This window comes from Capricornis sumatraensis, chromosome 15 (genome assembly GCF_032405125.1).
Source record: "Capricornis sumatraensis isolate serow.1 chromosome 15, serow.2, whole genome shotgun sequence".
In the NCBI taxonomy this organism is placed as follows: domain Eukaryota; kingdom Metazoa; phylum Chordata; class Mammalia; order Artiodactyla; family Bovidae; genus Capricornis; species Capricornis sumatraensis.
Window position 1 is genome coordinate 34535300 of NC_091083.1, and position 23082 is coordinate 34558381.

Here is a 23082-nt window from a genome sequence, read left to right on the forward strand (position 1 = left end):
TTTCGAGGCAGAGTGGGAGAAGTGTTTTACCGCTTTTCTCTGGGACATTCTATTACCGCCCAGCAGGAAATGACACGGGAGAGCAATTCGTCAGCAGCAGAGAGAAAGGTCTCGGCCTGAGATGAGGACTAGACAGTATGATTCACAGCCCAGCCTTACAAGCCTGCCCCGGAATCTCTGCTGACCACAATTTAAAAATCACTTTCCCTGTGAGCACTGCACCTCCAGATTGCTGTGGATGTCTGCATCTCACAGAAGCAGGAGACAGGACAGACCGCACGAAATAAAATCTAAGCTCTTGCGATGGCCCTCATCCACTAGGCTCTGACAACCCGCTCTGCCTCGGCTTCTGCCTCCCTTCAGCTCAGGATTTTCTCAATTATTTGTTCGTTATTGCCCTTCTAAGGAGGCTGTTGGATATTTTTGCCAACTGCTCAAAAAATTTAATATCATAGATATACTATATATCTGCTCTGTACTCTGTGTATCTGTGCTTTATACATAAAGCATAAGATATTTTCAAGAAGCAATTTTGAATCCCAATAAGCTATTTGGGGTTGGTGTTTGGAACCTGTGCTTTAGATCAGCAGTCCCCAACCTTTTTGGCACCAGGGACTAATTTTGTGGAAGACAAATTTTCCGCAGACCAGGGTGAAAAGGATGGTCATGGGATGATTCAAGTGCATTACATTTATTGTACACTTTATTTCTATTATTATTACCTTAGCTCCACCTCTGATCATCAGGCATTGGAACCCAGAGGTTGGGGACTCCTACTCTACATGAAATATTTGCCTGTTGAAAACCTTTGGCACCATCAACTCAAGACTCCCTGCTTTTGCTTAGAAATGTCTTTTTCTCCCAGATATTTGACTGATTCTTGTTTCTTGTTTAAAACTCAGTGCACATATCAAAGCAGCCTGGAGGGCCTCTCAAAGGAGACCTGAGGCCGGCCTAGGTCTCCTCCCAGCCCCCAAGGCATCACAGTCATGGATTCTGCACTCATGTGTCTGTCTGTCTCCCCTACCACATGACTACCTCCTTGAGGTCAAGGATGCTGTCTCCTTCTGCTCTGTTATGGGCTGAACTGTGTCTCTCCCACTGCCCCCGCAGAATCAACACGCTGAAGCAATAACCCCCAGCACCTCAGGATGTGACTGCATTTGGACACAGGGCTACTAAAGAGGTGATAAAGGCAGAGTAAGGCTCCCAGAGGGGGCCCTAATCCAACCTGACTGGCCTCCTTACACAAATAGAAAACTTGGACACAGAGACATCAGTAGGTTCACGAAGACAAGGCCATGCAAGGACATGTAGCAGGAAGGAGGAGCCCTTCCCGGGCTTTACAGTGAGCTCCTGTCTAACAGCTGGAAATGAAGTGTCCAAAGACACACATGTGCTGATGAACCAGGAGACTTTATTGATGGGGTGCCCGGGCAGAAAGGAGGAGGGTAAGGGCACCTAGGAGAACTGCTCTGCCGTGTGCCTCATAGTCTTGGGTTTTATGGTGATGGGGTTAGTTTCCAGGCTGTCTCTGGCCAATCACTCTGAAGGCTGTCATCTGCAAGTCCAAACATAGAAGCCTCAGGAGAAACCAAACCTGCCAGCACCTGGATCTTGGACTTCAGCCTCCAGAACCGTGAGCAATACATTTCTGTTGTTTAAGCCACCTGAAGTGTGGTATTCTATTATGGCGGCCTGAGCAAACAAATATACTCTCTACATTCTACAAGCACCAAGCCCAGATCCTGGTCATGAGTAAATATATGCCGGTTGGTTGACTGAATGAATGACTGAATGAAACATGTCCTGTTCAGAGGCCTGGAGTAATCACTACCACATGATGCAAAACCACACACTGCCTAGTCTTTGGAGGGAGACCCACGGATCTGCTCACAGCGCCCAGTTTATTGGGTCCCACACACTCAGGCCAATTGCCCAGCACTCGCCTGTAAGGCCAATGGCTAACGGAATTACAAAAGATAAAACCTTTGTCTTCAAAAGGTGAGCCTCCCAGAAACTCGAGCCCACAAAGTCTAAGTCACAAAAGGAATAAAAATGACAAATTAGAAGAATTCCACTGAAAGACCAACAATAACAAAGACTGTTGAAATGACCTCCTGAGGGAAAGAACAGAGGGAAGGTTTACAAGAAACATGGCTGACCTCAAGGAGGTTCTTGGCCAGGACTCTCAAAATGCATTTTTTAAGAAGCACTTTGACACAGTTCCGCGTGTCCACAGGTGGTCAAGAAGGCACCGGCTCACGTTCAAATAAAGCCAGTCTTGCAGGATCAGGATACGGCTTTCATAAACCCCCAGCCAATTTCTGAAAAACCCTCAAGGCTCGAGAAATCTCATTACTAGCTAAAAAGATGATAAAATGGAAACAGCCCCCATTCAAGAGGCTGATGTCATCCGTCTCTGCAAAGAAAAGGCCAGGCTCTCCTTTGTGAGAGTTCAGGGTGACATCACCTCCCATCCGTGCCCTTCTCCCTTCCTCTGCAGCTCCCGGTTGGGGGGGTGGGGCGGTTCTCCCTTGGCAAATGTCACTCTTTCACTCACAAAGCTCCTTGACCTTGTTTGTTTGCCGGATTCCATTGCCAAGTGAAAGAGGGCCCCTGGGAGGGGTGACCAGAGTGGGTGAGGGGGTGTGCGCAGCTGGCCTGGGGGGCCCTATTCACACAGCGCTCAGAAAGTTCTATATTTCCTTCAGCAACCCAGACTCAGGCCTCCGAGCCGAATGCAGCCCCCAAACAATGCTGTCAGCGCTGAATACTGTGGACCGTTTAGCCAGGCAGCGCAACTGTGGCCATTTCTTTCTTTGCAGAGTGGGATTCCCTTTGATGGTTTGCAAAAAGGCAAGGCTCACATCTACAGTGCCGCTTTAAAGATGCGCCCACAGAGAAAGCCCGGATTGTGGTCCCATTTTCTCAGAGCAAATAGAAGATTTGTGTGAGCCACACAGAGGCACATTTTGAGAGTAGGTTTATGGATTAGTGAGCCACATGAATGACGTGCATGGGGATTCTCCTCCAGCAGCCATGGTCAGGAAATGATGCCACTGCCAATTCTGATATCATGATGAAGAGGGTTGTGGAGTTCTCACTGCATCATTTAGGAGAGAGTGGGAGGGGAGAGAGGCCTGAAAGGAGATTTGATTCTAGTGGGAAGAGGCAGTTGCTTTGATCAGGTGAGCAAGAACAGATTCCCAGCCAGCGTCAGCCTGGGTGTCCTGGGGTCTGGCCACTGCATCCTGATTCTGAGATGGAGATTCGAGGGGGCTGTGCTCAGACAATGACACACATGGACACACGTGCATGTACACACATACACATTCAAGAATATTTCTACTGTACTTTAAAAAATTGAGACTCACTTTTAATTGTATTGTTTGGCTCTTGTACTTGTTTTATGTTTATTTCTCTGTATTTTGCATTTTATTTTGTATTAAAATCCCACAACATGGCACGTTGTTTCAGTGCTTCCAGATCCTACTCAAAACTCATCTGTTTGAAGTCAAAGACAAATACTGCGTGATACTTCTTACACACGGAATATAAAAAAATATAACACACTAGTGAATATAACAACAAAAGAGAAGCAGACTCACAGGTAGAGGGACCAAACTCTATCTAGTGTTGCTAGAACTAGAAACAAACTCTAGTGGTTACTGGTGGGGAGGGAGGGAAGGAACAGGGCAGTATGGGGTAGGGGAGGGGAAGGTTCCAAACTACCGGGTATAAGATGGACTCAAAGATGTATTGTACAACATGGGAAATACAGCCAAGATTTTGTAATAACTGTAAATGGAAAGTAACCTTCAAAAACTGTATAAATTTTTTTAAGTTACAAGAAAAACAAAGAACTGAAAACTAACATATTATTTCAAGTGAACATGGTTAGATGTGACTCATTTTTCTTTTCTTTGTATGTACATGTGATACTTCAAGGTCATAAATGCTTCCATGTCCAGATAATCTCCCCAAAAAAGATGCATAAAAAGAAAATTGACATCAGAAGGGTTTGCAGGAAAGAGAGGGTATGACCCCTATCTGGCCTGAGCCCCTAACAGTGGGGGACCCAAAGCAACTGCTTCACTCTCTAGCTCCCCCAGCATAGTTCCCTGTGAAACTGGACTGCAGCTGCCCTGGCCTGTGGGCCCCTCACCCTCAGCCTGCTCCCTCCCACCTCAGGGTCCTTCTTCTACTAGGAACCCTTCCCCTTCTCCTCTTTGCCTGCTTAACTCCTGCTGAATCTTAGGTTTTAGTTCAAACGTCCCACCCTCATACACGAGCCTCCTGTGCACGCCAAATCGCCTTTTGTGTGCTCCCGGTGCATCATCACACAGCTGATATTATATAGATTTGTGCATTTATTTGCTAAATGGCTACTTCTGAGAGTAGGACCCAGGCCTGCGGGTAGGAGTCACACAGGGTCCCCAGCCCTAGCACAGTACCTGGCTCCAAACAGTTCCTTAATATCTGTGGAGGAAACAGATGGATGACTAAAAATCAGATCTATGTCTTTAATTTACCAACAGTGGGTGAGAAGTGAGGGAACCTCCTCCATCAGAGACCTCCTTCCTGACACTTGTGGTTCCTGTTGTCCCCTCTTCTTGGGCTGTCTTGAATTAAGGACCTAGTTCAGATGCAGAGTATAAACTCAGAGCTGTGTAGCTACTGAATATGACAGTTAATTTTGCACAGATCTAGATCAGTAACAGTTCCCTTTCTAGAGAGTCCTTCCCAAGCATAATTTATATCTAGTGGGCAACACAGAGTTTTTAAAAAAAATTGTTCAGTTCTGGCCCAATCTGGCAAAATATTGCTTTACGAAATATTGCTGAACTCTGGTTCCAAGCCTAGCAAGTTTTCAGCCATTTGGAGTAAGTTTTGAAATAATAAACAGGAAAAGAGAACAGACAGAGGGTGTCTTTGACTCTCCCAAATGAAGACAGTTTCCAAATGGGCCTGGAAGAAAAAGCCTTTCCCAACTGAAACCCAAAGCTTTCAGGAGAGGACTCAGCCATGCCTAGTACATTGACTGGAGGAACCCATGAGTGTACCCAAAGTTATCCATTAAATCATCTTCCTTGGTGTGGTCTTAGTGAGGTAGTTATGCAGTGTAGCCAATAAGGACCATGAAGTCACACTCCTTAGTGTGGCCCTGGGCTGGTATGACTATAACAGCCAGGAGGGGAGAGGAAGCAGCCTACTGAAGACAAGGATACTGCCAGCAAAATAAAGTATTGCTCCTAAAATTGTCCATCCTCGCTGCATGACAGAATTCCTTAGGAAGATTTTTATAATTAAGGATAGTCAAGGTCCCACTGCAGATCAATGGAACCCCATCTCTGCATGTTGGAACCCATGCACTGGTACTCAGGAAAACTTCCAGGTAATTCCAATGCCACGTATCTTGGGCTGAGGACCGTGTGCCTAGTCCCTGAGCCTTGTGATTGGCATTTCTTACTTTCTACTTTCTGTCTCAGTGTCGGAAGGATAAGAGCTGGGCCCCCCGTGAGGAAAGAACCTCGCTGCTTCAGAGACTGCTTCAGAGATTAAAGAAGAGAAAATTGTCCAAGTGTGGTCTACAGAGATATCCCATCAGCATCACCTAGGAACTTCTCAGAACTGCGGATTCATGGGCCTTACCTCAGCACGTACACCACAATCTGCTTCTTAGCAAGGTCTCCAGTGATGCATATCCACAAGGAAGTTTGGGAAACACTGTTCTGGAAAATACCCCTTGTCCTTGAAAATCTGGGTCATGTTCCAAGATTTTCCTATTTCTTCTAGGTCTTTCCACACTGTCTCTAGCTCCCTTTGAGTCAGGCATTTAAGTCATCCTATTTCTGAATCACAGAATACTAAAGATGGGCTGTATTACAAAGATGAATCAATTCAGGCCCTTCATTTAATAGATCAAAAAAGTTGACATTCCAAGGTTAAATCTTGATGAAGAGGACAATGCAGACCTTTCACAAGCTTAATTATCACAGTTCATGTGCTTGGGAATTTATAATCTATATTTCAATTATACTGTGGCTTACCATCAAATATTTTTAAATGCTGACCCGTGTGTGTTTGTGTGTTAGTCACTCAGTCATGTCTGACTCTTTGCAATCCCATGGACTGTAACCCACCAGGCTCCTCTCTCCATGGAATTCTCCAGGCAAGAATAGTGGAGTGGGTTGGCATTCCCTTCTGCAGGAGATCTTTCTGACCCAGGGGTTGAACCTGGGACTCCTGCATTGCAGGTGAATTCTTTATCACCTGAGCCACTAGGGAAGCCCCCAAACTCCCATACTTGTCTCAATCTCCAGTTCACAATAACAGAACACCTTACACTCTTGAGTATATAATAGGGATCTTCAGTTGTGTGTGAAGTGGTTTGGACCTAATATAAGCAGAAGATATTAAGAAGAGGTGGCCAGAATACACAGAAGAACTATAAAAACTATATAAAAAAAAGATATTCATGACCCAGATAACCACAATGGTGTCATCACTCACCTAGAGCCAGACATCCTGGAATGCAAAGTCAAATGGGCCTTCGAAAGCATCACTACAAACAAAGCTAGTGGAGGTGATGGAATTCCAGTTGATCTATTTCAAATCCTAAAAGATGATGCTGTTAAAATGCTGCACTTGATATGCCAACAAATTTGGAAAACTCAGCAGTGGCCACAGGACTGGAAAAAGTCAGTTTTCATTCCAATCCCAAAGAAAGGCAATGTCAAAGAATGCTCAAACTACCGCATAATTGCACTCATCTCACACACTAGCAAAGTAATACTCAAAATTCTCCAAGCAAGGCTTCAACAGTACATGAACCATGAACTTCCAGATGCTCAAGTTGGATTTAGAAAAGGCATAGGAACCAGAGATCAAATTGCCAACATCTGCTGGGTGATTGAAAAAGCAAGAGAGTTCCAGAAAAACATTTACTTCTGCTTTATGGACTATGCCAAAGCCTTTGCCTATGTGGATCACAACAAACTGTGGAAAATTCTTAAAGAGATGGGATACCAGACCACCTTAACTGCCTCCTGAGAAATCTGTATACAGGTCAAGAAGCAATAGTTAGAACCAGATGGGAACAATGGGCTGGTTCCAAATTGGGACAGGAGTATGTCAAGGCTTATATTGTCACCTTGCTTATTTAACTTACTTCCTACTGGTGGCTCTCTCTCTCTCGCTCTCTTTCTCTCTCTCTCTCTCTCTCTCTCTCTCTCTCTCTCTCTCTCTCTCTCTCTCTCTTTCTTTCTTTCTTTCACTTATATTCAGAGTACATCATGCAAAATGCTGGGCTGGATGAAGCACAAGCTGGAATCAAGACTGCCAGGAGAAATATCAGTAACCTCAAATATGCAGATGACACTATCCTTATGGCAGAAGGTGAAGAACTAAAGAGCCTCTTGATGAAAGTGAAGAGGAGAGTGAAATATTGGCTTAAAACTCAGCATTCAAAAAACTAAGATCATGGCATCCAGTCCCATCACCTCATGGCAAATAGATGGGGAAACAATGGAAACAGTGACAGACTTTATTTTCTTAGGCTCCAAAATCACTGTAGATGGTGACTGCAGCCATGAAATTGCTCCTTGGAAGAAAAGCTATGACCAACCTAGACATTATATTAAAAAGCAGAGACATTACTTTGCCAACAAAGGTTCATCTAGTCAAAGCTCTGGTTTTTGCAGTAGTCATGTATGGATGTGAAAGTTGTACTCTAAAGAAAGCTGAGCACCAAAGAATTGATGCTTTTGAACTGTGGTTTTGGAGAAGACTCAAGAGTCCCTTGAACTGCAAGGAGATCCAACCAGTCAATCCTAAAGGAAATCAGTCCTGAATATTCATTGGAAGGACTGATGCCCACATGAAACTAAGAACTGACACACTATAAAAGACCCTGTTGCTTGGAAAGATTGAAGGCAGAAGGAGAAGGGGATGACAGAGGATGAGATGGTTGGGTGGTATCACCAACTTAATGGACATGAGTTTGAGCAGGCTCCGGGAGTTGGTGATGGACAGGCAAGCTTGGCATGCTGCAGTCCATGGGGTCACAGAGTCGGACACGAATGAGCGACTGAACTGAACTGAACGGAGTGTTGTGGAGCATGTAATTAATGCTCCATGATGTTAAAAACCCTCAATACACCTCTGGGTGCTCTCACTCTGGGCTCGCCCTGTTTATGACAGGGGGACCACAGCTTAGGATGTCTGTGTGTGATCCCCGGTGTAACATGGCCACTCCACTTCTCTCTCAGATTGACTGAATCATAGGAGAGAGCCCTATGCCCTTGGCTGAGAACTGCTCATGAAATATTCACATGGACTACATTTTCAGGTCTGGGTCACTCTGGGACAGTGATTCTCCAATGTACTCACCAGGGACACTAGTTAAGACACAGACTATTGGGTTTCCCTCATAGTCTGTAATTTGGCATCTCCGGGATGGGGCCCAAGAGTCTGCATTTCTTACAGATTCTACAAGACACTGCCTTGGGGGACCACGTTCTGAGAAGCACTGCCCTGGGGCCCTCTCCCTCTTCACTGGGTCACATGAGGTTAGTCTAGAAGTTTCAGAACTTGCGTCTCAAACAAATTTGCTTCTTCACAGGAGTGATGATGCCTGCCAGCTTGCAGAACTGCCAGCTTGCAGGAGGCTCTCAGGTGCCCCCGTCGAGTGCATGGCCTGCCCTTGGCTTAGTGCATCAGTGGCTCAGGCTTTCTGCTCAGTCCCCTCACAGCCCAATCTTCCCTCTCACCCTCCTTCTCTCTCTGACTTACTCCTTCCTTTTTTTCCCTGTCACTCCTTCTCTGGTCAATGTCAAGGTGAGTCTTAAATCTCATTTCGTTGCACTCTCCTGAGAGACTCCATCGCACCCTGTGGTCTGCTTGCCACAACCAGCTTCAGGTCTTCACCCCTTGAAACTTCCTGATGCTCCCTCCTTCTCGTAAGTGACTTACTGCTGCACCTCCTAAAGCAGATACCCAAATCCTGTCCACTTGGACTTCACTTGCTATCTGAACCCCAAGAGGATTCCATTCTCCTAGAGCCATCAATGTCTGAGTACACTTTCTAAAGCCTGGCACCATTAGTGTTCCTCTTTCGGTGGACGGAATTGTTTTCAAACGTGGAATTGGAAAGGGAATGATTCTTGGTCAAAGAGCAACTACCAGATATGACTGAGATCAGCAGGGGGTCGGGGGAGAGGTGGCGCAGCTTACCTTGGATGAACCACTGCATCTGAAATCCTTTCTCGTGGTGACCAACTCCATCCGTATAAAACAGCACATGAAACTTGGAGCCTGTGGTGCTCCCTGAAGGTGGAATGTCTGTTCCACAGAAGCGCCCCATCCGCTGTGGGCCATCATAGAGCTGAAATCAGAGAGAAAACACCAGCATGAAGAGCAAGGTCCACACATGCAGCTAAAGCTGTTTCTTGGTTCAAAAGTTAAGGGTAAATCTACTGAGGTGGGCTGAGTCCAGGAATTAAAAATAGATAATTATATGCAGAGAGAGGTCCCTCCAAGGTATAATCCAGGCACAGAAGATGGGAATGCTGACCTGGATGAGATGGGTTCACATATGAATCACACATAAGAGAAGCTAGACAAATAACAGTATTGCAACTGTAAGTTTTAAAAATAAATACTAACTATAAACAATCAGACAGTTTAGAAAGCTCTGAAAGGAAAATACAAAAATTAATCCCACTGAAAGCAAACCATTGTTAATATTTTGTTCATACCAGAAGCTTCTCTTGGCATTTTTTTCATTTGTTTGTATATATACATGTACATCTATGTGCAAGGAAATGTGTGAATATGTGTGTATCAATTTGGGCTACACATTTAATTGTGTTCCCCGTTTTTCACTAAGGTTATCACTAAGTAGGCTATGTAACCATTTTTAAGAGTGGCATAACATACTGCAATATGCTGTATTTACATTATAATTCTGCTGTGTTCACTAGTTAGTTAGTGCTCCTTGCTCAGTCATGTCCAGCCCTTTGCAAGCCCATGGACTTTTAGCCTGCCAGGCTCCTCTGCCCGTGGGATTTCCCCAGCAAGAATACTGGAGTGAGTTGCCATTTTCTTCTCCAATTGTTCACTTAAGATATTTCAAATTTGAGGGCAAATAAATATAAATCTTTGTTTGATAGTTTAAAGTTCTTCTAGGAAGCATTCCTCTAAAGGGACTGAATCAAAAGAATAGAATCTTCCATGGCTCTAGATATGTATTATTAAATTTCTTACCAGAAATTTTACACAAATTTATTCTCCCACCAGAAGTTTATGGAAATATTTCTTGCAGTGCAACTTTGGCAATTTTGACTAAAATTATTATTAAAACTGGGGCTAATAGTGCAAATTTGTTTTCTGTTTGTAGTCATCTGAATTTGTTACTTTGGGATTGGAACTTTTTTCATGTTTCTTGTGCATTTCTTTTTCTTCTTTTGGAACTTTTCTGCTGAGGTCTTTGCCCATTTTCCCACTGAGGTATTTATATACCCTGTTGTGTACACTTTATCTGCTTAATTTCATTAGATACATCTCCAAACTAAAAAAAAAAAATCTTTCTGCCATCTCTCTTTCTTCAATAAGAAAAAATAATGATAATGCAGAAAGATTTGCTTCCTTAGGACTCAGAACATTGTATTTTCTTTTCATCCCCTAGTGTCCACATTAAACACTTTTTCCCACTTACCCTTGGGATGTGCTGCCTATTATAATAAAATGGAAGATGTCTGATCACGGGCTTCCTTTATTCTTCCCTTGGAGAGTACACACATGTGCATGTATATGTGAGTGTATGTGTATGTATTTGTATGTAAATGTATCATCGGGATTCAACAAATTCCAAACTGACAAAATTATTTTTATTAGCTGAAATGTTATGATAGAAAATACCTTTTGAAACATATTGACCTGAGCATAGAAAACTTCATAATCAAATTCTACAAATCCCCTCTACAGAGCCTTCCGTAATCCCTGTAGACAGTCATAAATGAGCTTTCCTTTGAAATCCTTAAGTTTTTCACTTGCGCTTCTTTGTAGAAATGGTCACATTCTGGTGACAGAGATGTGTGCCTTTCTCCCCCACTGATTTCAAGTTTCCTTAGATCCCAGACCACCTTTCAAATCCCCTCAAAGCCCAGCACAGGGCGACAGAGATGTGTGCCTTTCTCCCCCACTGATTTCAAGTTTCCTTAGATCCCAGACCACCTTTCAAATCCCCTCAAAGCCCAGCACAGGGCTTTGTCCAGGGTAGATTCCCGATATAACTTCAGTGAAGAATTGCAACCACTTCCCCTACAACTGCACTCACTCACTCACTCCCCTTAGGTACTAAACCTAAGTATTTTATACAAATGATAAAGATGAGGTTTATTTTACAGTCTTAGCCCTTCATCTTCCTTTTAATTTTTTAAATACTGCTCCTTTGAATATGTGTATTTATGATCAAGCTTCTAAGGTTGTAGCCGATTGACAGAAATCACAAAGAGGGGGTAGAAATGTGAGAAAGAATAAAAAGAAGAGGAAACAAAAACAGCCCTTCACCTCCCATCTGGACCCTACCATCCACTGCAGGAGGTGGAGGTAGGGGAGGAGTCTGTGTTGCAATCTGTTTACTCCTAAACTACTGCTTCACTGTAGGGTATTTATTTCAGCCACAGAGTTCTTTTATTAAACCTAGTGTATGAATTCCAATTCAAAACTAATTAATACAAAAATAAACATACTGTTTCCAAGCTGAGGCATAATAAGCCAGAAAACACTCCACTGTTCTCCACTCCAAAAGGCTCATTTTGAACTTTGGGTTTTAGTGCAGGGACCAAAACTTTAATTACTTCATCTTTATCCAACAAAATGAGGTAAGATTTCTCTAGGACCACAGTCGCCCTGAACTTCATGGATCTTCTGAAATACTAGGTAGTGACATTGTTAGGAACCGTATTTGAGATTCTTCAAGGTCAGAATCAGTGTAGGGTTTTTGCCTCCCAGCTCGGCAAGGTTAAGAAACATGACATTTTCACATGACTTGAAGGGGATTTTTTTTTCTTCCTTCCGGATGGGATTACTCCACTGAAGGAGAGCCCCTGAATCCCAGTGGTTCTTAAATAACACATTGTGAATGGAATAGGGGGGTGGGGGCAAAGGGAGGGGGTTTGAGAGGAACAGTGATGAATAACAATTAGTTTCTTTTTGCCTTTGGAGGGGAGAGACTGATACATCAAAATAAGCATCAAATAGACATTGATGCTTAAATGGAAATGCTTAAAATATAAGGTCAAATAAATTAATTACTGTAGAACAAAATCTCTAGAAAAAAAATCCCATATCCCTAATTTTACATCTTTCTAAGGTTTACACTTAATTAAATCAGGGACTTTTTATTTACCCTCACACAGATGGCTAACGTCACCTCAACAATTCATTCCCGCGTAAATTTACCACACAAAAAGGAACAGTCATTTCTCAAAGTACACAAATACCGGTTACCATGGAAACCAGTTGGTGCCTGCTGCTCCTGATTTTGTTTTCAGAGCAGAATCTTAACCACAGGACATTCCAGCTGTGACTCATTGGGGTTATTGGCCAGCACGCGGCTCAGTCCCAAGAAGGGTACCAGCTCCCCTGCTTTTAGAAAGCTTCAAGATTCACTCCTTCTGAACAGTATTTGAGGTTGGACTTGCATCCATTGAAAGAAAAATCATAGAAATTAAGAAGTGAAAGATTGACATTCTTACTTTGAATATGAAGATCAAATTTGTACTACTGTGTTTAAAGGTTTGGTTTTTTTTTTTTTAATACTTAAAATGTTGCTCATGTTTTCAAGTTGCCATTTAATGTATCTTCACATGTGGATCCCTGTATGTACAAAACCTCTTGTGTAGAATCTTATCAGGTGTTCTCTTGAGAAGATTCATTTAGGATTTTTGTGTTTTAGATCTTCCACCCTCCACACCACCCTGAAATATCTCAACCACTCTTAAGACACTCAAAGAGGAAGGAAATCTCTTGCCTAAGCCACATTTACCAACTTCTATCTACTTCCTTTGCGTGGGTTTGATAATTTGGTGCTTGCATGACTGATGAGACCATTAGAGATTTCACACTATGGTTGCAACATAAAATGATCTGTGGACTCCAAAATAGTATAGACCCATGCATACAAATGGAAGACAGAAAACCAAAGACTCACCACTGACAGAGTGAGATTTTTGTAAGATTAAGGTTTCTGTAGGTACTTTATGAATCACTGGAACTCAAGTCTGGAGGAATGTCAGCTAGTGTCACCTGCTTCCTCAGTGTGAATCAACCTTATGAACTGCAAGATGCTCAGAACAGAAATGTAGTTTTCAAGCACTGCTTGGTTGCTAAATTCTTTGATGATTTTGAAAATTTGTGATCCTAATGAATGAAATTATAACTAACTCCTATCTCAGCTTGGGATGTATAGACAGACTTCTATTCTAAACTCATTTTAGAACAGTGAATAACACCTAAAACTCAGCCCTTTCTATTATAGAAGTGAAGTGAAGTGTTAGTTGCTCAGTCATGTTCGACTCTTTATGACCCCATGGACTGTAGCCGGTCAGGCTGCTCTGTCCATGGGATTCTCCAGGCAAGAATACTGGAGTGGGTAGCCATTCCCTTCTTCAGGGGATCTTCCCAACCCAGGGATCAAACCCAGGTCTCCTGCACTGCAGGTGGATTCTTTACCACTGAGCCACCGAGGAAGCCCTCTCTATTAGTGATTGGCAGCTAGTGCATACTTTTCTAAGTACTGTTTTTCTTATTTACTTGAAATTTTTCTGGAAGAAAATTATGTTTATAGTGGAGGATTAATTTTAAGAATAATTAAATATAACTCATATAAAGAAATTAAATCAAGAGCTTTTTTGGGAAGATATTGTTAAAATATGCAAACATTTCTGGAAAAAAATTTGGTCCATTTCCTATTACAAATCTTTAAAAACTCCAAAAGAACTTTATCCTTTAGAGTTTAGCATGTAGTTAAAATAATTCATCTGCTGTGAGGGAGAATTCTAGGTATAGTATAGAGTTCCTAATATTTTTAGAGAAGAAAACTTCTGATCAATATAAAGAAGATAGTTAAATTTCTGAGAATTACACTCAATGAGTCCATAGAGTGGCTTTTGAAAGTCAAGGTCACTAGTAGAAGATTATATTTCAGTTGAGAGCGGGACAGTGATTGTACTGTAGGAACACATTAGAGTACACAACAAAGGACAGAAATGGTATGCACCTAGAAGAAGCAGAAGGTATTAAGAGGTGGTCAGAACACACAGGGAAGCCTGGAGTGTTGCAGTCCATGGAGTTGCAGAGTCGGACATGACTGAGAGACTGAACTGAACTGAACATGGCCAGTGTTGGTCTCTAGATTCAAAGTCCAGTCTAGCTCTTAATATTCACTTAGAACATAGACTTGTGAAAATTACTTAACCTCCATAAGTTAAGAGTTCTTTGCAAACTTAGCCTCTTAATGGTACTTGTCTCATAGGGCTGTTGTGGTTAGCATACCAAAAAAAAAAACATATAATAGGTTGGGTGGGAGTCCTGGCATATGGACTCAAATGTTATTCTAACTCTTGGTCAGTGGCAAAGGGAACCAACATTGCTTCTAAAGAAACTCTACGGGAAATAACTTTGACAGAAAATAATATGATGGCTAAAAAGAACTTGAACTGACTCATGTAAAATATTTCTCAGAAATCATCCCTGGCAGACCAGACAAGGAAGCAAGAAATCAACAAATCACTTGGGAGGAGATGGAAGGCCATGGCCAGCAGGGTGTTGCTATGACAACCTGGTTTTGTGTGGAGACTGAGGCCATCACTGCCATGTGGGGTGCAGAGCTCAGCACAGATCCTACAGTGGGGGAGTCTGAAAGCGTGGAGTGTGTGGGTGGAGGAAGGTAGTGGATCATCACAGGTCTGGTGGTGAAGAGGACATTGGGCAATTTGTCAAGGCTGCCCTGGTGACAGATCAGGGAGCAACCACTGGATAGCAAAATACATGTCTTTCTTCCTTTTGCAGCCTCCACCCCACTTTCCGTCTGGCCAGCCTGCAGCTCCGGCTGCTTGGCCACTGGAGCTTCTGAGAGGACCAGGAACTGACGAATTCTTGGAGCACCTCTTCAGATTTTCCCCACCCCAAAATCAACTGTACCAGGAACTATGGGACCTGCTTTGTTAGAACAGTTACTGAGAACACTGTTGCCCAAGTTCACACGCAAATCTCCTGGCTTGGAACTTTCAGAGTTTACTTTAAATCTGAAAGGCTTTGAGATGTTCTTGTAAGAACAGAAGAAACTGCCAAGCAAGATTCGTCTAGGAGGGTAAAAGGCCCCCACTGTGGATGACAAGAGCCTGGGCAGGGAGGGGTGCGGGGGGAGCTGTGGTAAAAATGCAATCCGATCTTAGAAGATAAATTAGACAAATGTTTAAATAAGCATGCAGAAGCGGAGCACCACTGGCTCTGTGACACCCCAGGGGGTGGGCAGATGGGGGGTGAAGGTTCCAGCATGGGACACAAGGGTGGGCACCGTGTGGTAGGTACAGAGGCACATCTTGCCCACCCCCTACTCCCCGCTTCCCACCAGGCACAGGAAAAGCCATTGCCATGTGCTGCAGGGTGGGGCAGGAAGCATGAGGTATCCGTCTAAAATTAAACAATGACTCACAACCCTGAGCTTTGCATGAGACCAAGAAAACCGTTGAAAGCCCACATTTGGAATTATTTTATGTCACTCTGAATTAAAGGCTGGACTCCAATACAGACCATACAGTCAGCTTCCATGTGGTGGCTAGTTGCTGTCCTCTCTTAATAGTGCATGGATATTTATTTCTGCTTTCTACATATTACTTATTTTAGATGCCACCAAGGCTGATTTGGATTGGTTTGTTTGCTTGTTTTATTAATCTTTGTTTAACCATGGATGTATGCAAAAGTTTAACTACAAAGACATTTTATCTCAGCACTGTTTATAATAGTAGACATTTGCAAAGATTCCAAGTGTCTCTCAAGGAGAATGGGTAGTTAAATTGTGATGATGAAACATTCGATGTTGCAAATGATGTGGTGTAATAAATAACAAGGAGAAACATTTGCAAGCTACTGTTACATGTTTAAAAACTCATTAAAGAAGTGGAGAAGGAAATGGCAACCCACTCCAGTATTCTTGCCTGGAGAATCCCAGGGACAGAGGAGCCTGGTGGGCTGCCATCTATGGGGTCGCACAGAGTCAGACACAACTGAAGCGACTTAACAGCAAGAATAATAGTACAGAACTTATGATGGAGGGGAGAAGAATGGGGGAAGGGATAATTAGGGAGTTTGGGATCAACATGTACACACTGCTGTATTTAAAATGGATAACCCACTGCATTGCAAAGGGCACTCTAGTCAACGTTATGGGGCAGCCTGGATAGGAGGGGGGTTGCGGGGAGAATGGATACATGTATATGTATGGCTGAGTCCCTTTGCTGTCCACCTGAAACTATCACAATGTTGTTAATCAGCTGGATTCCAACAGAAAATAAAAAGTTTTAAAAATGCAAGAAAAGAGAGTATGTACAAAATGATCCTCTTTGAATGTTAAAATAAAATAGTGAGGGACTTTAGTAAGTAAATGTCATCAAATATTATCAGTAGTAATATAATTGTGTTATTTTTATTTTATCTAGGTTTTTCTATATTTTCCACATTGTCTGCAATGACTGTATTGCTATGTGATCAGATAAGTTTATTTTTTAAGGTATTATCTCTAGGACTCTATTGACATAGCAAGGTAGATATGTATTGGTAATATTTTTACAGGCTCAGAATTTCATACCCTTTTAGGTTCTCAGATACCCAGCTGGTCTACTAAAAATACTGTACTGTCTGTCTCCATAATCTTTTTCATGTATCTCAAGATTATCCCTGAAAATTAGCCCATTAAAATGTTATTATATAAGGTAATCTTCAGCATTAATTTAAAACCATATTTTGTCTCTAATGCTTCCTTTTTAAAATCATAACTAGGCTTTTATTATTAATTAGACTAATTCGGTATTTTTAAAAAGCATCCTTTCAGTTGTCCAGGGACTAAAGAGCTCTTACTAACATAAATTTGGATAGTCACTGATGGACCAATAAGCACCTAATTCCCTCCATAGTGGGAAGTGAAATGCTTTGAAAGTCAAGCATGTTTTCCCTAGTGTGTACCATGAATATTTAGTTCCACGAACCACAGCCTTTCCTCTGCCAACTATACTATTGTGAAGCATTCAACATTAAAAAAAATTATTCTGCCTGCTAAGAGCCTCACCATCTGCTACAGAGGGACTCAGAAACAGGGAAATAACTATAGCGCAACATGAAACCATAGATGCTGGAGCTGGAAGGACCCAGAGCACAGCCACACACTCTTTTCCAGTTAAGGGAGGGTGAGAAAAGAAAGCTTGTTCAATAAGTAAGAAATCTTGTTCAATAAATAAGTCCGTGTAAGAACTGAAGGGTAAAGATGTCACTTTTGGACTTGCCTGGTCATCACTTCATGGGAAATAGATGGGAAAACAGTGGAAACAGTGGCAGACTTTATTTTTCTGGGCTCCAAAATCATTGCAGATGGTGACTGCAGCCATGAAATTAAAAGATGCTTACTCCTTGGAAGAAAAGTTATGACCAACCTAGATAGCATATTCAAAAGCAGAGACATTACTTTGCCGACTAAGGTCCGTCTAGTCAAGGCTATCGTTTTTCCAGTGGTCATGTATGGATGTGAGAGTTGGACTGTGAAGAAGGCTAAGTGCCGAAGGATTGATGCATTTGAACTGTGGTGTTGGAGAAGACTCTTGAGAGTCCCTTGGACTGCAAGGAGATCCAACCAGTCCATTCTGAAGATCAGCCCTGGGATTTCTTTGGAAGGAGTGATGCTAAAGCTGAAACTCCAGTACTTTGGCCACCTCATGTGAAGAGTTGACTCATTGGAAAAGACTTTGATGCTGGGAGGGATTGGGGGCAGGAGGAAAAGGGGACAACAGAGGATGAGATGGCTGGATGGCATCACTGACTCAATGAACGTGAGTTTGAGTGAACTCTGGGAGCTGGTGATGGACAAGGAGGCCTGGCATGCTGCAATTCATGGGGTCGCAAAGAGTCGGACACGATTGGGTGACTGAACTGAACTAAACTGAACTGGTGGTACAATAGTTAAGGGGCTTCCCAGGTAGCTTAGCTGGTAAAGAATCTGCCTGCAATGCAGGAGACTCTGGCTCTATTCCTGGGTAGGGAAGATCTCCTGGAGAGGGGATAGGCTACCCACTCCAGTATTCTTGGGTTTCCCTGGTGACTCAGATGGCAAAGAATTCACCTGCAATGCGGGAGACCTGGATTTGATCCCTGGGTTGGGAAGATCCCCTGGAGAAGGGAAAGGCAACCCATCTCAGTATTCTGGCCTGGAGAATCCCATGGACAGAGGAGCCAGGTGGTCTAAGTCCATGGGGTCACAAAGAGTCAGACATGACTGAGCAACTAAGCACAGCACAGTAGCACAATAGTTAAGAATCCACCTGCCAATGCAGGGGACACTTGATCCCTGGCTTGGGATGATCCCACATGCATTGGAGCAACTAAGCCCATACGCTGCAACCACTGAGCCTGTGAACCTAGAGCCGGTGCTCTACAACTGAAGCCACCGCAAAGAGAAGCCCACAGACTGTAATGGCAAGTAGCCCCTGCTGGCCATAAACAGAGAGCCTGCTTTCAGCAACAGAGACCCAGCACAGCCATAAATAAATAATTTTTAAAAAATATGTCATTTTTGACAAAATTCTGACATGTTGCAGGTGGAAATTGTTCCCATTGTAAAAAGCAGTCAATCAGTGTAATTAATCGAAATTCACAGTAACTCCTAACTTTTGGATTCAGCCTTCTGATCGACACCTTCTCCTTCATGCTCTGTGCCTGTTGGATGGTAGAAGGGGCCTTACATGCATGCACTTAATGCCTGTGGTCTGAGGAGCAAAGTGAGCTGAGGACCACCGGGAAAGGAAGTGTGCGAAGAGCACTTTCAAGTTTTGAGCATCTAATGGAATTTTCACTGGCTTCCAGGTAGTGTGGAAATTATTGGTAGGGCTGATTATTATTTATCCTGATCCTGTCCTTCATGTTTGAGAGGCTATTGAGAGGGAAAACACAAATTTCTTTTGAATCTGAGAGCAAAGGCTCTCTTTTGAAGTCTAGTGTGTTTGCCTCGTTAACAGCAACAAATTAATGCAACTACGTGAAAATTCTTCACTGTGAGGGATGGTGAGAAATGATCAGCATTTTTTAAGGAAAGGGATTTTGGTCATACTGAAATAAACATCTCTCCTTTAAAATTTTGTAATTTAAAAAGTCACATTTTACTTGGGCAACTGTGGAGTCTTCAAAGTCTTCTAAAATGCTTCTTGTTATAATTAATGACACTACAAAGTATTTGGCGGATATGCTTCATTCTAAACTCCTTTGAATCCAGATCCTGCTCTGTCCAATGCTAGAGAGGCCTCAACTGAATCATTTGGCACACTGTTTTCACTTTTTATGTGTGGTTTTGAATAGCGGTTGTCCTTAGAATTGAAACAGCTTATCTCTGAATTCTAAGCAACATGCCAGCCATCCTAGAAGCAAACTTCCTCTAACAGACAGTTCCAGGAAGCATGACTCATCTGCCCAGGAAGTGTTTAAGGAGGTGCCATGATAACAGAGTCAGTGCAGGCCCACTGCGGCTACCACATCGCATCTCCTCCACTTCTCTGCTTTTCTTTGGCCAGCAAATGGGATTTTAACTACACCACTCTTAGATTCAGATAACACCCAATCCCTGTGGCTTTGGGAGGAAATCTGAGAGGCCAGAGAAGGGAAGCCCTGCTTTCAACACAGAGCCAATCTAAGCTAGTCACATTGGGAAGGCTGTTTTGGAAACTGTAGCTTTTCATTTGCTGCAAAATGTTTTAGAACAACAAATTATCCATAAAATTGTGTTTATGTTAAAAAATAATAAATAATATTTATTAGCACTTACCCTGTGCTAAGTATCATTCTAAGCCCTTTCCATGTATTATCTAATTTTTTGTGTGCTCAGTCACTTCAGTCATGTCTGATTCTTTGCAGCTATGGACTGTAGCCCTCCAGACTCCTCTGTCCATGGGATTCTCCAGACAAGAATACTGGAGTGGGTTACCATGCCCTCCTCCAGGGAATCTTCCCAACCCAGGAATCGCACCCATTGCAGGCAGCTTCTTTACCCACTGAGCCAAACTTCATTTTTAATTTTTTTTTTTTTAACTCTTAACCCACTCCAGTAGTCTTGCCTGGAAAATCCCATGGACGGAGGAGCCTGGTAGGCTGCAGTCCATAGGGTCACTAGGAGTCGGACACGACTGAGCAACTTCATTTTCACTTTTCAGTTTCATGTGTTGGAGAAGGAAATGGCAACCCACTCCAGTGTTCTTGCCTGGAGAATCCCAGGGACAGGGGAGCCTGGTGGGCTGCCGTCTATGGGGTCGCACAGAGTCAGACACGACTGAAGCGACTTAGCAGCAGCAGCAGCAGTTAAGTTTCCAAGCTTACTAAGTGAGAGTATTGAGAAGTGGTAATTGTCTAAGGCCATATGATTTTTAAAATTTATTTATTTGTGGCTGTGCTGATCTTTGCTGCTGCTCGCAGGCTTCTCTAGTTGTGGTAAGAGGGGATACTCCCTAGTTATGGTGTTCAGGGGTCTCATTGTGGTGGCTCTTGTTGTGGAGCATGGGTTGTAGGTACACACGCTCAGTAGTTGTGGCAGATCGGCTTTAGTTGCTCTGAGGCATGTAAGATTTTCCAGGACAAGGGATTGAACCTGTGTTCCCTGCATCAGCAGGCAGATTCTCATCCACTGGACCACCAGGGAAGCCCCATGTATTACCTACTTTAAAATTCCAGTAGCCCTATTTTGCAGATAGTATTGTTATCTCCGTTTTAGAGCTCTGGAAATTGAGGCATAGAGAAGTAGTTCAACATTTTGAAAGGCATCAACAACTCAAGAATTGCTCTTGTTTCCTTCATTGGCAATTAGTTTTTAAAATAAGAATTGTTAAATTAAAAAAAAACACACACAGCAAAATCCTTATTCTCTGTGATAACAGAGAGTAACAAAAATAATTTTTTAAGTTACAGTGCTAACACCCAAAACTCCTGTTAGTCAATGGAATTGGCATTTCTTCATTATCTTTCTTAATAGAGCTTGGAGTGAAATAAGTGGACCAAAATGTTGGCTTTCCCATTTATCCTTTGTGAGAATTGTCAAATGCATTATGGAAGCAGGCTATAGACAGAAAACAAGAAGACAATTAAATGTCTTGAGAGATGAACCATTAATTATATCTCAGCCCCTAAAGAATTAAATGCTCTCTATTTAGGAATTTCTTTATACCTAACTGGACTTCCTAGGTGGTGCTAGTGGTAAAGAACCCACCTGTCAATGCAGGAGATATAAGAGACGTGCATTTGATCCTTAAGTCAGGAAAATCCCTTGCAGAAGGAAATGACAACCCAGTCCGGCATTCTTGCCTGGGAAATCCCATGGACAGAGGAGTCTGGCGGACTACAGGCCATGGGGTCACAAAGAGTTGGACACAACTGAAGCGAAATAAGCACTTTACCATCTGAGCCACCAGGAAGTCCCATTTGCCTTGACAATTCCTCAACCACAGCTTCCTTTACTGAAACCTCCAGCTCTGCAACACTTTGTCCAGTTACTCTTCCTCAGGAACCCTGGATAATATTCCTGATAGCATTTAACGCAACTTGTGACTAAACTGGTATACTGTTGCAAACTGACTAAGGGCTTCCCTGGTGGTTTAGCAGTAAAGAATCTGCCTGCCAATGCAAGAGACATGGGTTCTATCCCTGGATTGGGAAGATCCTCTGAAGGAGAACAGGGTAACCCACTTCAGTATATTTTGCCTGGAGAATCCCATGACAGAAGAGCCTGGTGGGCAATAGTCCATGGGGTCTCAAAGAGGTGGACACAACTTAGCGACTAAACAACAACAGTAACAATAATAAATTGATTAACATCTGTCTCCTCCATGAAAACAAGGAAAACTGATGCTAAAACAGTTGTATTTCCACAGCCTATGTGTCTAAAATATATTTGAGTGACTGAATGTGTGGATAAATAAATGAGCAATGCCTAGTTAGGACGGTAAAAGCCTGAGGAAGTACTACAGCAAAAACAGAACAAAACAGATCCTGTTGCATTGTGTTTGATTCAGCATTTCTCAAGTTTATGAGAACACTGGTCTCTTTATTTGTAAGACATCTGTCAACATGCGTGGCAGAGAGAGCTATGTGATTTCCCCAAATGCAGTTCCCCTTTGTCTGCATTCCTGAGCCACTATACGGAAGGTGGAGGAACACCTGAATTGGTCTCCAACATGACTGAGAAGTAAACTTGTATTGTACTAAGCATCTGAGCATTTCTGAGTTCTCCATAAAACAGCTAGTATTCTTTCCTGTGCTCAGTTGCTCAGTCGTCTCCAACTCTTCGTGACCCCATGGACTATAGCCCACCAGGCTCCTCTGTCCATGCAATTTCCCAGGCAACAATACTGGAGCAAGTTGCCATTTCCAGAGGATCTTCCTGACCCAAGGATTGAACCCATGTCTACTGTGTCTCCTGCGTCTCCTGCGTTGACAGGCAGATTCTTTACCTCTGAGCCACCTGGAGAGCCCACAGTATTCCTTAATCAGGCCTGTGGGCCTGATGCTGCAGAGATGTAGTTACGGAAAATACTGCTCAGGCTGCAAACTTGGACAACATGAGTGTAAGACTGGGAGACTGATGGACTTCAGTGATGTTCTCAAGGATGCTTTTCATTAGCAGCGCACTGTTCTGTTGCTGAAAGGAGGACATGGAAGTGCAAAAAGCAATGAAATAAATATCTGGGGAAGATGACATCAGAAAGAGGATTTGGAAAGGGATGAAGTGAATCTTATAAAGGCTACAGAGAAATACATTTGTCAGAAGTCACT

The 23082-nt window shown here is 42.9% G+C and overlaps 1 protein-coding gene across 1 annotated transcript in view; it reads right to left on the minus strand.

The window, feature by feature from the left end:
* Positions 1 to 23082, minus strand: part of CUBN (cubilin) — a 272488-nt gene that overhangs the window by 154373 nt on the left and 95033 nt on the right. The window contains exon 28 of the mRNA XM_068987509.1: positions 9238 to 9388. Within this exon, the coding sequence (XP_068843610.1) occupies positions 9238 to 9388 (151 nt within the window). The remainder of the gene's footprint in view (positions 1 to 9237; positions 9389 to 23082) is intronic.